We start from the raw sequence: 12,344 nt of genomic DNA on the forward strand, positions 1-12,344 counted from the left end.
CCCGCCTGAACACAATGATGGATCGCTTACATAACAGAAGAAATGCGAACTAGCGCAAGAACACGAGCACGAAGCAGAAAAGAAAGGACGAGCGTGTTTAGTCTTGAAATGGACCTTAAATGGGCTTTACCGCACGATGCGCATTTAAGTTGTTCGGCGGTGGAAATAACCAATGACCCGCCAACTAACAGTTTGGTCCACGAAGCTTTTCCCAACTATTTCAACCTAGATATTCTGAGCTCCAGGCTATGGAAAATTTTGTATGCATGAGAAAACCGGTGGGTACCAGACGGCACTGGATATCGAACCCAGCACCTCCCGATTGCGAGCTGGATTCTCTACCACAAGGCCACCAAAAGTCTCGCGAACTGTGATTTTTCGAAACACTCTAATGTCATCATTCAGAACCTGCTATGCAACAAAACGCAAGGGTGCTAGTCCACTGCTTCTCAGGGATTTTGGACAACTGAGCGCTATCATCTAGCTTTAGTATGTATTTCTTTGGCTGACCTTACTTATTAAGAGAAATCATGCTGTAGGCAGCTTGTTGGGTTCAGTGGGCAAAGATTTGTGTTTGTTAGTGGTGCCTGGCTGCTGACCACATAAAAAAAACAAATAGGCATAGCATATAAAATGAACTTAGAATGTTCCACTTGCCCTGCAGAATGCTGCAGGTAGTGGCCTGAACCAAATAAAATCTCTTTTTGCATCTTTTGTTAAAGACGGATCATCTGCGGGAAGCTGCCCTTATTAATACAATTGATGACTCGTAACTTTTTCAACTTGCGATGAGTTATTTACCAAAATATGTTGCAGAGTAAGTGACTGCTTGAGACAGGACACGAACCCAGCGTTCTGTTTCTGTAGTTGTAGGTTAGGTACAACTTTTACTTTTAGCTCAGGCATAACTGTTCTGGCATAACAAAGGCCCGAAAGAGTCCGTTACCAGCGTTTAGCGCAACACGCAGCAAAGGAGGAAGATCATTTGTTTGATTTAATTTAGCCTTATTAAGCAACAGCATTAAAATTGGAAACGATGGCGAAATCTAAAAATGACAAAAAGCATGAAAAGGCAAAAAAAAAGAAAACAAATGTGCGCCGATAAGCTGAAGCAGGTTATTGCAAAAAAAAAACGCGACGAACCGATTTGCGGATTGAGACAGCTTTAGTAATTAACACATCTGACGGGAACCAGTTCCCTGTCAGTTGATTATCCCGGGTTGAACTGATGAAGGAATTAATTGTTGCTACAAGTGACGATGTGGGACTTTGTGAGGAAGGTTCATGCCTGACGACAGGTAAGAGAGACGAGTGATGAATAGACAATTCAGATCATGATTTAGGCGAAGGACTTTTAAATAAGATATCTATAGATAGATATTTACAGTCTATAAATATCTTTCAGCGATTGAAGTGGCAATCAGTTTTTTTCATGATGTGGTATTGCTTGTGCAGTCATATCTGAGCAAGGTCATGTCTATTGAGTGATTCTGAAATTATTCAAGCGGAAATCCTAGTGACTAAAAAGGGTGCTACACACACTAGTCACTTTTAAATTTCGATCGATGTGATATCTTTTCCATTTTTCAGTTTGCGCACAGTAGGTTTGTTATACATGTTCCGACACATGCACCACAGCGTACGGTTTACATTGATAATACGCAGTGGGTGAAGTACTTCACACTAACGTTTTACGTTATGTGCACGTCTAAATATTTATAAACTTCAGCAGATTGTAACCCAGTATTATTGATAACTTTTTTAAGGTCAGAGAGCGTTACTATGAGATGAATACATAACGTTCCTTTGAGTGATATTTAAATGCATTTAAATATAATAATAATGTTATTGTTTAATCAAGTATAATATTAACTTCTGAGTGCGCTAACTTAAGGACAGGACTAAACATCATAGAAAACGCATTACTGATGAATAAAATATTGTGTCTTTGCATTATTATGCATTTCTCTATATATCCCTTTTCCCCGTTGCAGGATGGCAAACTGGTGCCTTTCATTTTCGCCTCTCTATCTAAATGCCATAGCTGTGTTTTACAGAATAGGAACGGGTCTTTGTGTCATTCTGTAGCCACGAAACGGCCCTTAAGTTATTAGTCGGGAAAAAAAAACGCTGTTTTCTTTTTTTTCCTCATGTCTTCCAGTCGTGGTGCTGCTGACGGGCGAAAAGGAGGTGCGCACAATGCTGGAGCACGCGCAGGACCTAGGTATGACGTCATCCGGGGAGTACGCCTTTCTCTACCCGGAGCTCTTCCAAGGAGAGGCCGCAGGCAACATCTCCTGGTCCAAAGGCGTCGGTGAGATAACCAACTAGCAGATACACAATGCAATCACTTTGTCAGCAGAACACAATCGATTCACTTAGGATGCTTATTCTTAATTAGGGGCATGTTGCAGCATCTTGCAGAGCCTAAATCGGTCAAGGTATTTATGTAGCATACTTAATTGGTAAAATATTAATTAGTTATTAGAATGGATGAAAAGAAAAATGCGGGCAAAAAGCGTCATAAGTAATGTCATATGAAACAGCTATCTTGAGATATTTTTTTTTTGCAGCAAGTATCATTGCAATAGATGTGACTGCGACATGAAGCGAAGCCATGATCGTAATCGTTTACTCGTATTACACCGTTAAAAGACCATGGGACGTTGCACAAGGAGCGATTATCCGTTCACACGAAGCATACGAAGCCGTTCGTCTGGCTGTACTCGTACAGCATGCCTTGTGTTTTGCTACCTTCTTGCTATTCTCGAATAAATCTAACCACTAATTGTGCTGCTAGCCTACTTACAGGGCAACGACAGTAGCATCTGGATAGGGACATGTTAGGAACTTCAATGAAACGACATCTTGTAATGGTCCCAAAGCGCTAATTCCAACAGTCAACGATATAATCACTAAGTCCAGCGAACAATTCTTTCTTTGCTATCTCACGCAACAATTTCATTTCAGCAAGGCATTTTATGGGCGCTGAACACTGCCTACTGCGTCAGTAAATGTGTTGAAAAGCTTGTTAGGGAAAGGTTTTCCTTATTTACACGTCCGTAGTATTTTTCTCTAGAACTGTACCTTTCTGTAGAGCATTTACTTTGCCACTTTGACCACTTCCAGATGATCCGAAGCGACGTGTTCGCCTTCGAGAGGCCTTCGAGTCGCTGATGATCATCAGCCTGAACCAGCCCGTCTCGGATGAGTACATTCGTTTCTCCAACGAGGTCAAGCACCGCGCGCTCACCCAGTACCAGTTTCCCCACTACTCGGAACAAGTGGTAAGAACCTGCGCGCGCATGCGCATAGAAGCTTTATCTGCACACCTTGCAACTTACACGTTAACCTCGAGCGAACGTGGTGAGTCTTGCAGGAAAAAAAAACACCATATGCATAGTGAGCGGAATGCGGCAAACTTACGGCTGTTCCCAGAAACTGTCTTCTTTATATGTTACAAGCTTTATTAACAGCGCTGTTAGATTTACAAATGCGTGCAGTGAAGAGAAGTTTGAATTCAACTTCAGAAGAAGTATAATACAAACTATGCAGCATGCGTTGCTGCGCATACGTTAATCTGCCGTTTTCACGCTTACAGGCGGGATCCGTAGCGGCCGTGTGAAGGAGACAGCCGAGCCTAGTGGATAGCTTAGCGCATAAGCGCTCGTTTAATCTTCTAGACGTAGCGAGACGGCACGTTTCGATCGCTATGTTGTCGGCGAACTTTAAAAACATCTTCGTCGCGGGCCGTCTTCTGAGAGACCGTTGCTCGGTTAACTTCCGCTTAGATTTTGGCACGGTGTGCAAATAATGGCAACTGCTTACGCCTTCACACACTGTCGCCTATATTTAGACATCTCTAGCCTTTCGCAACCCTTCTACTTTGCTACGGCTACTCGTCGCAAGTGACCCGAACAGCAGCGAAAACACTCGGGAAAGCGGCAGGATCCTTCCGTACAGCGGGCGTATAAACACGACCGCCAAGTGCGTACACTCGGAACGACTTCTCCGCTCGTTTCGACTGCTCGAGAAAAACAAACACTTCCTTCGGCGCGCCGCGGGTCTTTCGGTGCTCAAGCTGTCGGTCTGTGCGTTTACACTGGCAATTTTAGGTCCTTCTGCAAGCACATTCGCACGCTCCCGACGCACTTTATTTTTGTTGTGGCGTGGTGCGACGATTAAGTTGAGAGTGTGCTCGAATAACACTTGTTTTGGCGGCTATATCATGCCGACCTGCGGCACGCCATTAAAATACTTTCAGTCGGAAAAAGAGCGCTGCAAAAAGATAGACACTGTGGTGCACTTACCTGGTTGAAAACCTTACCTGGTTTTACCAGGTAAGGTAAGAAACCTCTTTTTCTTTTGTCAACCAGGTAAGTGCCAGGTAAGGTAAACCTTACCTGGCACTTACCTGGTTGACAAAAGAAAAAGAGGTTTCTTAGCGCGCACAGTGCAACTTACGACACATGCAGCTCCTTTGTGTGTTCACGCACTTACTCATTCACACATAGAAACCGTTGCAAGGCCACCGCTGTCGCGTTGCCGCTCATCTAAAATAATACGACGGAGAATGCTATACGACACCACTTTCCAAATTTCGCGTGTTAACTCTGGTTTTATAAAGCGTGTGTGCTTACCAAAGCAAAAATCGATCTTCACGTTCTTTTCAGCTTTGTGATAAAGGGCGCTCAACTGTACAGCTCAAACCTTTTTAGTTTTATTCATTTTTGTAGGTTTTATTTACTTTATTCATTAAAAATCTGGAGCAATACGAATGACACAGATGTTTTATTATTAATTATATGCGCTGTCCGGCTAGGAATACGGTAGAGAGGCCAACAACTTTTTTTTCTTGTCGCCACTACTATCCTTGTTACACACTGTGCGAAATATTAATCCTCCCATCAGGCTGAATATAAAATGAAGAATAGCGATGTACGTTAGGAAAAGCATGAAACTTTAAGAGGTATGGTATGTGTTGATCTTCTTCGCAGGTGAACTACTTTACAGCTAGCTTTCATGATGCTGTGGTTATGCTTTGCAAAGCTATCAACGAAACAGTGACCGTCGGTCTTGACCCCTACGATGGAGAAAACCTTGTGAGCAAAATGCGAAACGCAAGCATAAATGGTAAGTTTGCTTTGACGAGATCATGCGAACATGCAAAGCACAGCAACTTGCCGTTCTTAACGTTGTGTATCGTTCATCGCGTATGGCTACCGAACGATAGGTACACAGCTATAAGTTGCCGGCGTTGCCTTGATAAAAACTAAATACTTCTTTTTTTTGCACGAAAGAAAAAGCAATTCGTGCGCGCACCTTTTTTTAACGCAAGGGCTGGTACGCTAGCGCAATGTAAAGCCTCGAGGTCTCTTAAGGCAAGGGAACGGAATAGAAAAATGAAACAAGATAAATAAATAAATAGCCATGGTGTAGATACAGCACATAGTATGTCAAGCGATTTCTGAAGAACAACGAGTATAGAGTAGGAAAAGAGAGTTCATGGCCAAAAATGCATTCTTAGAGGCGAGGAACATTACCGATTTTATTCTAATGACCTCTGGTTGGATAAAAGGTTTCACAGTCATGCTTAAGTCATTAAAGGGACGTACTTCGGGCTTTTGAAGTGCCCCTCGCAGCCAAACTCTTCGTTGTTGTTCAAATATTTCGTACTACTTCAGTGTGATGCGCATTGAATATGCAGGTGCTTCTTCCTGCAACGCCAACATGAATTTCTTGTCTGTACGGATCATTTCATTTAGGCAACAAAACGTTTGGCAGTTGGGACACGTGCTTGCAAACATAGCGCCAAGTGGTGTTGCGTTTCGTTACAAATTGAAAATTGTGTTCTTCTACATCACCGCACTTTAACCTCGCATGCTTAGAGGACGTTTCCACACAACGCATTCACTTTTATACGCTACCCATGAGAAACCCTACTAGGAAGCATCAAAGGGCAAGCTAATAAATTCCTCGTTTGTTTGTTTTACTTTATTTATTTCCAGATACCCCTAAAGGCCCTCTTCACGAGGGTATTACATAGGGAGTGGTAAAAATTCGGACATGAATATTGTCACGGATGGGTCCTTAATCACACAGGCTAGGCGCAAGCCGCCAACAGAGAAGCAGAGTCCCAGCTCCGAGAGCACGCGAGTTCCTCACTTCTTCGTCCTTTCGGCGCCGCCCGGAGACACCTGGCGGCATTATTCCCCCTCTCCAAAAAAAGAAAGCAAAAGCGTGGGCGCACATTGAGTGAACGGGAGGAAGTAAGCAAGTGAACAAACGGTCACATGCCGCTCAACGGCTGCAGGCACTAATAAAAAGAACACGCGGAAGAGGCTACGTCCCTTACTGTGTACAGTAAGGCTTCATGCGCAGTACGTGCACGACCTCAGGCTGAGGTCGACGGCGCGAACTCGGTAGAGTGCCATCGGGGAGGACTTCATACGTCACATCCGTGATACGGCGCAACACTGTGTACGGTCCAAAGTAGCGGCTCAGGAGCTTCTCCGACAGGCCTGGGCGACGTACTGGGGTCCATACCCACACTTTGTCGTCGGGGTGGTACTCTACGTGTCGATGTCGTTGGTTGTAGCGTTGTGCATCCGTGGCCTGCTGCCGTCGGATGTGCATACGGGCCAGTTGCCGGGCTTCTTCTGCGTGCCGGGTAAACTCCTCAGCGTCCGACGTGAGCTCCTGGTCGTCAGGGGCGCACGGAAGCATGGCGTCGAGCATTGTCTGTACGTCACGCCCGTAGACGAGGCGAAACGGCGTAAAGCGAGTCGTTTCCTGAAGCGCCGTGTTATAGGCAAACGTCACGTATGGGAGGATCTCGTCCCAGGTCTTGTGCTGTACATCGACGTACATGGCGAGCATGTCCGCTAAGGTTTTGTTGAGGCGCTCCGTGAGCCCGTTTGACTGCGGGTGGTATGCAGTAGTCTTGCGGTGGGTCGTGTGACTCAGCTGGAACACCTCGTGCAAGAGCTGTGCAGTAAACGCAGTGCCTCTGTCGGTGATTACGGAAGACGGGGCGCCGTGTCGTAAAACGATGTGGTGTATGAAGAAATGCGCGATTTCCGAGGATGTACTGCGCGGCACCGCCTTGGTTTCCGCATAGCGCGTCAAATAATCAGTCGCAACTATAATCCACTTATTGCCAGATGCTGATACAGGAAATGGGCCCAGAAGATCAATGCCGACTTGGTCAAAAGGTGTGCGAGGTGGTTCAATTGGATGGAGCAAACCTGCAGGCTTTAGCGGTGGCGACTTACGACGCTGGCACTCACGGCAACCTCTGACGTAGCGATGGATGGTCGCTGCAAGTTTAGGCCAATAATAGGCCTGACGCACTCGGGCGAGCGTGCGTGCAAATCCCAAGTGGCCAGATGTGGGCTCATCATGACACGCTGAAAGGATGTCGTCGCGGAGGTCTGATGGAACGACTAGGAGGTAGGTCCGGTCACCGTTACGTGAGTTTTTCTTGTAGAGTACGCCATTGCGAATACAAAAAGAGGACAGGTGGCGGGAAAAGGGTCGAGGTACGCTGGAAGCATGGCCCTCTAGGTGATCCATGACAGACCGCAGGTCAGCGTCAGCACGCTGCCTTGCCACCAAGTCCGAACTGCTGACCACACCTAGGAAACGATGGTCGTCCTCTGCGCTCTCATCAGCTTGCTCAACGGGTGCGCGCGAGAGCGTGTCGGCATCTTCGTGTTTACGTCCGGACTTATAGACAATTGTATAATCAAATTCCTGAAGGCGAAGGCTCCAGCGTGCCAGGCGGCCTGATGGGTCCCGGAGATTGGTCAGCCAGCACAAAGAATGGTGGTCTGTGACGACTTTGAAAGGGCGACCGTAGATATAGGGCCGAAATTTCATCGTGGCCCAGATGACGGCGAGGCACTCCTTTTCTGAGGTGGAGTAGTTGATTTCGGTGCGCGAGAGTGTGCGACTCGCATACGCGATCACACGTTCCACGCCTTCTTGATGCTGAACAAGGACGGCACCAAGCCCAATATTGCTAGCGTCGGTGTGTATCTCGGTAGCAGCCTCCTCATCAAAGTGAGCAAGCACAGGGGTAGTGTGCAGCCGTTGTCGCAGCTCTGTGAAAGCAGCCTCTTGCGCGGCAGTCCAGACGAACGGTGTATCTTCACGCGTTAAGCGGGTCAAAGGTTCAGCGATGTTGGAGAAGTCTGCGATAAAACGGCGGTAGTAGGCGCACAAACCCAAGAAGCGCTTGAGCGCTTTCCTTGTAGTAGGACGGGGAAACTCGGCTACGGCGGCAGTTTTCTCGGGGTCGGGTTTTACACCGTCGGCGCTCACAACATGGCCAAGAAACTTGAGCTCTTTGTAGCCAAAGTGGCACTTCTCGGGTTTAAGTGTCAAGTCGGCCAACCGCAGGGCATCCAGCACGGTCCGCAGTCGTTCAAGGTGTTGGTCGAAGGTTTCTGAAAACACCACCACGTCATCTAGATAAACTAAACAGGTTTGCCATTTGAGGCCAGCCAGGACAGTGTCCATCATGCGCTGAAACGTCGCAGGCGCTGAACAAAGGCCGAAGGGCAACACCTTAAATTCATATAGGCCGTCGGGTGTGATGAAGGCAGTTTTTTCGCGGTCACGTTCATCAACCTCAATCTGCCAATATCCGCTCTTTAGGTCGATCGATGAAAAATACTTGGCGCGGCGAAGTCTGTCGAGTGAGTCGTCGATGCGAGGCAGCGGGTAGACGTCCTTTTTCGTTATGGCGTTCAGCTTACGGTAATCGACGCAAAAGCGCAAAGTCCCATCCTTCTTCTTTACCAGAACAACAGGCGACGACCACGGGCTCTTAGAAGGCTCAATTATGCCGTCTGTAAGCATCTCCTTCACCTGCGTTTGGATGGCGTCGCGTTCCTTCGGGGAAATGCGGTACGGCTGCTGTCGTATGGGGCGAGCATCATCGGAAGTGATGATTCGGCGGCAATATACAAGAAGGAGCATCTAACATGAGTAACAGAGCGAAAAAAAAGAGCAATAACTGGTAGTCAGCAAGTATCAAAACGTGGCAGAACAGCAAAATGCCAATTGAACAAAATGAAAAAAAAGATAACAACAAAGTAATAAACACAACGAAAACACAAAACTCAAACACATTACAGTCAGCAGAAGAGAACTAGAAGAAAACTACACATCGCTTTGATTTTTTAAAAGTTCACGAAATGATTGATGTCGCATTCGTTTCAGTTGCGATTGTGAAAGGCAGCCGGTTCCAATCAATAATGGTTTTGGGTATGAATGGTTGTGGTTTATGGGGTTTAACGTCCCAAAGCGACTAAGGCTATGAGAGACGCCGTAGTGAAGGGCTCCGGAAATTTCGACCACCTGGGGTTCTTTAACGTGCACTGACATCGCACTGTACACGGGCCTCTAGAATTTCTCCTCCAAAGAAATTCCAGCCGGCGCGGCCGGGATCGAACCCGCGTCTTTTGGGTCAGCAGCCGAGCACCATAACCCCTGAGCATGCTTTGGCAAAACTTGAAGTGTGAAATGTGATGCGTTTGATCTTGAAAGGATGGTCACGGCGTGCAAAACACTGCTGAGGGTAAGTGAAAGAAATCGTCGTGAAGCAACGGATGATGGTAAATTTTGTTGAAAAGAGTTAAGAGCCCCGTGACGCTTGTGTTAATGGCAGCTAGAGTCCGCACTAAATACGTAAAAAGTGTCATGCCTTTTATTTCCTGTTTCTCCCAGGTGTTTCGGGCAGAGTCGTGATCGACATGAACGGAGATCGAGTCGCCGACTATGCACTTCTGGACCAAGTGGACCCTTCAACAGGACATTTCGACGTAAGCGTTGAAACGTATTCGACCGTTCAAACGGCGTGTATGAAATATGTTGTATATAAGGCTGCCGGGTCCATTGAGCGGAAGCCTGCCAGAGCGAATATGCTTTATTCATTTCTTCAGAGACCGTTGCAGTATGTGCTCCACTAAGTCGAGCTCTAGCAAGAAACTTTGGTAGTATGCCGATCTACCAGTGACTGTTTTACCAGTGCCTGTTGAAATAGGAATAAGACTGCGCATCGCTTCCTAGTATTGATTGGTTGATTATTGTGACGACTCGAGGTAGCTTAACCGAACTTTAAACAACAAACCTTGAAGTTACTAGCCGTATGATGTCGACGACAAAAAAAGTGGCGATGAGGAGCATCTCACCCCCTATGCAGACCTATTTCCCACCACATACAGTAACTTTGAGAAAGTGATTATTTGCAGGGAGTAATTGCAGTTGCATCGAAGACGATGGCTCACATCGTTGCATCAAGAGTCAAGATTTGCGCTCACCCTCACGACTTCTTCCGCTTCATCTGCTAGTATCCACTTTTTGGTATCACCTTCGCCTTCGTCAATACAGTTGATATAGCTATAGACTTTCTGAGAGTATAGACAAGCCATCAGGATGTTCAACCTAAGGCCAGAAAATGTTTAACGATGCCTTAGCCCACGCCTTTGCAGAGGATTAAAAAGGCGATCTAGACGACTTTTCATAATAAACCAGAATATGTCTTTACGACGTTACCGAGCGAAGAATTCACGAAACAACATCGTATTATTTATCCTATCTGCTGCGCAGGTCGTCCTGCAGTATTTCGGCGCCAATCAAAGCTACCAGCCGGTCAAGGCTATTCACTGGCCGGGGAAGGGTCCACCCGAGGATGTTCCGTATTGTGGCTTTGACGGCAAAGATCCGAAGTGTCTAAAAACTGGTGGGCCTCCTTTCTTTTCTGTGATGACAATTTATTCTGTCACACTCAAGATTTCTAAGAACATTTCTCCCATTTTTCTCATTTCAGACGATTTTCCCTTCTTTGAAACTGTGATTATATCAGCACTAGTGTTCTTAGTCATCATACTCATCTCTGCATTTCTCGTCTATCGGTAAGTCGACGCATCAAAAATCTCACTGACAGCACATATTTTCATTTTTTCTGTTAGAAAAGAAATTCGAGGGTGGTAGTTTTCGAAATTTCTCAACTACTCACGAGTTCTGCGAGCGAAATCTTTTTTCATGATTTTACTAATTACCTTTGTTGCCACTGTGTGCTTGCCTCTACTCCAAAAAATACGCGCAGAATAACTAACACACCTTAGAGAACCAACATACAACCGGTGCATCACAAAAACTCCGGCTAATGAAACTAAATTAATTAATCATGTCATAGTCACTATCTCTTTAAAGTAGCGTCTCTATGTCTCTTCAAGTTTACTTAGAGACAGCCACACCAAATTATTACTTGCACTTTAGTGTTCATGGTCACCGCTGCCTTCGCTTAGCTTCCATGTGAACGAAAATTTCGCAGTATATGCTAGCTGAATCTTCAGAAGTTCCCTGCCTATATTAACTGGAAACTGCTATTCACGTAACCTCCAAGGCTATGCTAAGGAAAACGAGTGTGAGCAGACTACCTTCGTTTTTAAGTGCATTAATATGGGTATTCCAGGCAGTCTGACGGTTAAATAAATCGTAGAAAAAAGTTGTGATCCAGGCAGGCCTTTTCATCAGGAACTTAAGTAAGTATTTTATTTATACCAAATACTTCTTGAAAAAAAATACGCATATAAGTACGATGATGATTACTGGTCCGGAAAGACATGCCGAAGGAACGTTGTAGTGAGAAGAGTATAGAGGGGCATATATTGGTCGCATGAGCGCGGTCGAAGATATGAAAAACGCGAAGGTTTGCGTTCTTAATCATTATGGCTCCAGGGGCACTTTATCTCGACTCTAGGATTAGTAAACAATACACGGAAGTCACGACGGGTAGAAAACGACGTGTGAGGCAACTCTGCCAAGCTTACCTTCACTTTTTCAGAGCGCGAAAGCTGGTGTATAGCTCATTAATTTGAAACAGCCGCCAGCACATTTCCGTGATAACCACGCGGCTATACTGGAGCTATGCTCCAACGTTCTAACAGTTTTTGTAAAATGACGACTCTGGTACTCTTTGAATACCGTCACGATTCTGCGCAACTTATTATCTTGACTATCGTGATTCCAGTTATTTATCAAGTCTGAGACCCTATTTACTCGCTTTGAGCGTCGCCCCTTGTTTCATACGAACGCAGGCTCTGCGGCATATAGTCTGCGTATATAAGTCCGGGGCCTGTAGAAATGAGCGAGACGGCCTACAATTCACATTCATTAAGCGCACCATCAATCACTATGGTGCCAGCAATAATGCGTCGGCTTGCGACTGAAGGAATAAAAAGCACGAAAGCGTTTTCGTTACGCATCGCATACTAATACGATTTCCACCGCCACTGGAGTAGTCCTTTGCAGATTTACCTGCGTCACCATTT

The 12,344-nt window shown here is 45.8% G+C and overlaps 1 protein-coding gene across 1 annotated transcript in view; it reads left to right on the forward strand.

Moving 5' to 3' along the window:
• LOC149340239 (atrial natriuretic peptide receptor 1-like) overlaps nucleotides 1-12,344 on the forward strand; it is a 57,431-nt gene that overhangs the window by 33,753 nt on the left and 11,334 nt on the right. Inside the window, exons 2-7 of the mRNA XM_089551078.1 lie at nucleotides 2,162-2,314; nucleotides 3,130-3,287; nucleotides 4,998-5,133; nucleotides 9,736-9,830; nucleotides 10,618-10,750; nucleotides 10,838-10,922. Of these exons, the coding sequence (XP_089407204.1) occupies nucleotides 2,162-2,314; nucleotides 3,130-3,287; nucleotides 4,998-5,133; nucleotides 9,736-9,830; nucleotides 10,618-10,750; nucleotides 10,838-10,922 (760 nt within the window). The remainder of the gene's footprint in view (nucleotides 1-2,161; nucleotides 2,315-3,129; nucleotides 3,288-4,997; nucleotides 5,134-9,735; nucleotides 9,831-10,617; nucleotides 10,751-10,837; nucleotides 10,923-12,344) is intronic.

Source organism: Amblyomma mixtum, chromosome 6 (genome assembly GCF_055824585.1).
Source record: "Amblyomma mixtum isolate Tamu chromosome 6, ASM5582458v1, whole genome shotgun sequence".
NCBI classification, from domain to species: Eukaryota; Metazoa; Arthropoda; class Arachnida; order Ixodida; family Ixodidae; genus Amblyomma; species Amblyomma mixtum.